The following is a 4,644-nucleotide window of genomic DNA, read 5'->3' on the forward strand; positions in this document are numbered from 1 at the left end:
TAATTATCGAGTAAAAAGTTTTGAATGCTAAAGTGCACAGAAACTGTTAATCTCCCTATTTCCTATGAGACAGTAACGTATGTTAATTGCATGTAAAGCAATGTATAAATATAATTCATGTCAACTGAATATATAATTACTAATACAACAACATAAAATATAGATAGTAAGGGACCATTTTTTTTGTATAAAAATGACCCTACATAACATGACTACACCATACGAGAAGAAATTACAATTTCAAGCCACTGTTTCTCAGGATATCACTACTGCCAATGGCAAATTATTTCATAAGCTAATCACCAGCAAAAAAAAAAACTTATCCAGAATTTAGACAGTTTTTCGAAACTCTAAGTTATGTATCCTCTTCTTTTGTCTTCAGAACACAACATAAACAAATCAGGTTTGTTTTTTTATCCTACTGTTCCGCTGAATAATCTTTTTAAAATATACATCCTTAATGTAAATAAGAACCAGGTGTGTAAGAGAGGAATTGATGAACTTCTGAAAAATAAAGTATGGGTGTAAAAGAACAGTCTTGAAGGACGAAATGGTTCCTTCTCGTCCACAAGTTAAAATTCTATTAGCTTTACTACTAGCTACAGTATGGACTTAAGTCCTGGTGGTTCAATTAACACAATACTGTTGTTAAATAAGTTGAGGATTTCAGGGTTAAGTTGATTTCTTAATGCTCAGAACTGGTAAGTGTGTAACTCCCAATACAACAAATTAGACTAATTTACACAGTATTGACTACTATATTAAAAATAACTTACAGTATATATATACATTATGAACATTATTTATTAAAATTAGTGTCAAACATGTAAAAAACAGAATATGTGGTCAGCTTCTTACCATATCATCTGTACATCTATATACCGGTCTTCCTTCCACTGCAGATTGACAATTTAACAACATGACACTCACTCTACCAATATCTTCTTCTGTCATAGTTCCACAAGACTTCTTTAAATGCATAATTACCTACCAGTAAATGAAAGAAGAAACTATAATTCTAAAACATGACTCCTCGGCTACAAGCTACAACAATTTTGACAATAGCTTTTTATACAGAGTGTGAAAAAATACATAGTGATAGCTTACAATGAGAAATTTTTAAGTCGCATGAAAGATGGTGATTTGAGTTGGAAAAATAATAAGTCAGTCAGAGCAAATATGACACTTTGAAATTAAAAACCTTAAAAATTGATTGCCAGTTTTGGGCAAAATTATTCAGAAGAGTTTGAACTTAAGTAAATTTTTTTGTTGCGGTGACTACAGGTAAACAAGGTATGAAAAAATGAGAGGTCATTTAGTCCATCAAGTTCAAGTCATCCAAAATGAAAGTAAAATGTTAAAAATTTAATTCTATCTAATTATTGAAAACAGATTAAATATAGACAAAAATGTTTAAATCCTGCTATAACTTAAGAAGTTTGTGTATTTCTCCTCTAATTCATCTTAGGCTTTTACATTTGGACCTGTAAAATATGATTTAATCAACTAGAAATGATTATGAATGTATCAAGAAGTAATTTCTTTTTAAAGTGCATACATTAAAATAACTCCAATGATGGATAAATATAAATCAATCAATGGGGGTGGCCACAGGGGGTAATGATGGGGTTATTCCAGTTTCCTCTTTCATTACATGGAGTATACATACAGTCAAACATTACGGACATATTTAGGACAAAAAACAGAAACACTGTTTATATTTATAACTAGTAAAACATTACTTATGCAATTGCATTTCATTTTCAAATTCCATCAATCATTTGATGGATTTCTTTTTCACACATTGTATAAAAATACTTTCAACATAGACACAGTTATATTAAGTCAAGTTACTTATTGATTTTTGACAAAAACAAACAAAAATGGAAAATAAAATGTTAATTAAATAATCAAGCCAAGTGGTAAGAATAATTTTACTATTAAGTATTTCAATCTTTCTATTGCCACTAGTTGAAATATTTGTTGCCACGTTTTATAATGAATGTAAGTTTGTTACCTCACAACTTGCTATAAGCATATAATAAAGAAAACTGTTTTCCTTTCACAAATGCATCTCTTAATGAGATTGCAAAAACGTACGCAGCAACATAGTACCAATATACCAACCTTAACAAGTTTCTGCATACATACTAACATAGCCACAAATCCCGGTAAGTATGTAGCTATAGATAATACGAAACAATAAACCTTCTCTATAAAATCATTAAATGAGTCACATAAATGATTTGTTAACTTTCATAGCACACTCACCCTGCATCGCACGGGTACATTTGCTTGTAATTAAAATTATCAGAAAAGATCATATCATTATCAGGCAAACAAGTTTATTTAAGATTAATAATAATTTTAACCAAGAAATGGTGATTTTACAAAATAATGGGAGTTTCGAATTTTAAAATATGTTTAAGTCACAAAATTTGCACACACACACACAAAAAAGAGCTATACATAACAATTGTATTAATTTCGGCAAAACCGAGTCAAGTTTGAGCTTGCAGAACACGCAGTGACGCCAAATGACCTTCGATTCACGTGCTGTAACTTGCGAACCTCTTTTGTTTAGGCATCAGTGTCACTGGCATTAAACGACGATCACATAAACTTTTGTTTTGGAATAAGAACTTCACAGAAAATACTGCTTAGGTACTTTTATATATAACATTGTTTTCATACTTTCTTACCTTATGATTACACACATCTAAACCTGACAGTTGCAAACCATATTTTTGTGCCTCTGCAAGAAACTTTTCGTCAGTTGTTTTCATCTCGAAAGGGACCGGTATCGCGCGACCAACTTCGTTTCCTTCATTTTCAAAATTGCCGCTAGGATCTTTTAAAACAGACGAAACCTGTTCTCCTGATGAGCCAAATAACCAACTAAGCACTCCAGCATTACACAAAGTTAATTGGTGAATAAAGATTAATGAAAAAACAGCAAAACACTTTAAACTATTCATCTTCGACCACTAGTAACCTACATTACAGGAACACTAACAATGCTCTTCCTTTCAAATCGTACAGTGGTTTAAAAGCAGCGCATCTAACAAAACGAGCAATTGTGATTGGCCAAAAATGATCTAAAATTAATAATAACAAAGTATAAAAAAAAGTGAGCCCACCAAGTCAGATTTATGACATTTCACCAATATTTTAGAGTTTGTAATTAAAAGTAAGGAATCTTAAAGCACTTTAAATCTGATGTAAACTAATTCTGAAGTAAATTAATACAAATTAAATACATATTACTTTTAAAGAAATATATTTCTTTATTAATATGAAGTAATGATTTTTTTTGTATTATTGGTTTTCGGAAAGAGAAGGGGTTTGCAAGCAGATTTTCAGAATAATAATTGCAATCTGGAACGAAATAACCCGTACCATAGTTTTCTCTCTCAAATTCTCTTACAACCTACGCTAATTACAATACAAACTGTATGCAACCTAATTCTAAATAAAATTATAAGTGGAAGCAAAGAATAATGTAAAACAATATGCCAAATTCTTCTGAGAACTCTTTAACTTCCAGTAAATGTGCTATTCTATATTTACAGACTCGTCATTTTGATCGTGTTTTATGAAATAGTTGGTTTGTTTGGTTGTTATTATTAAGCACAAAGCCCCAGACTTTCTGCTCAACCAACGGGGGATGGGGTGATAACTGAATAAAGATTATTTTCACACTGTTTCACATTGTGTCATCTTCTAACGAAGAAACAGTTTGTATGAAAGTACCACATATGCAAACATTAAATATAACATGTAATTTTTGAATAAAATTTATAAGATAGAAGAAGCTAGTAGTAGCATTGTTAAATTTGAAGGAAATATTATCAAATCAATCTGATATTGTCAACATATTTAAAAGCCAGACAAAATGTATTTTCAATTAAATTATTCATTTATAAAAAGTTTGTTTGTATTTAAGCACAAAGTTGCACAATGGGCTATTTATATTTACCGCGTTAGGGCTGATAAGCAGGGCCGGATTAAAGCCTTCGTAGGCTCTAGGCACCTTCAGGATATTGGACCCTCAACCAACATTTAGTTACTTTTGTATATATGTATGTATATTATATTCCCTTCTTCTTCTTGCAGGTAAATAGCTGAAACATGTCGGATGGTTATCGAAGAAAACATGAATCTGGGCATGCCAAAAGAAAGCAAAGTGGATCCATGGAAGAAGAGATACGAAAACAGCAAGGCTCAATGTTAAAATGTTTAAAAAGGACGACGCAACAACTGACAGTTCTGGAACTTCAAGAAGTAGAAGACAGGACATCTCTATCTCTGAGACTGATGATGTAGCAGCATCTTCCTGTTTTCAACAGGAATGCGGTGTTCAAGAAGACTGTTCTCCACCTGAACCACGACCACCCGTGTCGACCGTGTGTGAGGAGGAGCAATGCAAAAGCAGTGATCCTGCTAAATGGGAAGTGAATGCAAATTTACTAACATATTATGCAGATCACAAAACTTGGATGCATACTTTGACAAAAGTAGTCGACAGTTTGGTGACAAAAAACGATTTGTGCAAAAAGAATACTCCTACAGTCACATGGCAAATGGTGAGATTATTAGACGTGACTGGTTGACCTATTCGCCTTCAACTGAAAGAGTGTTTTG

General features: G+C 32.0%; 1 protein-coding gene across 1 annotated transcript in view; it reads right to left on the minus strand.

The window, feature by feature from the left end:
* LOC106467151 (protein brambleberry-like) overlaps positions 1-3,022 on the minus strand; it is a 26,268-nt gene extending 23,246 nt beyond the window's left edge. Inside the window, exons 1-2 of the mRNA XM_013927472.2 lie at positions 2,703-3,022; positions 859-987 (exon numbers count right to left, since the gene is read on the minus strand). Coding sequence (XP_013782926.2) covers positions 859-987; positions 2,703-2,978 — 405 coding nt within the window. The 5' untranslated portion in view covers positions 2,979-3,022. The remainder of the gene's footprint in view (positions 1-858; positions 988-2,702) is intronic.
* Between the last annotated feature and the right edge of the window lie 1,622 nt (positions 3,023-4,644).

Source organism: Limulus polyphemus, unplaced genomic scaffold (genome assembly GCF_000517525.1).
Source record: "Limulus polyphemus unplaced genomic scaffold, Limulus_polyphemus-2.1.2 Scaffold2509, whole genome shotgun sequence".
NCBI lineage: Eukaryota > Metazoa > Arthropoda > Merostomata > Xiphosura > Limulidae > Limulus > Limulus polyphemus.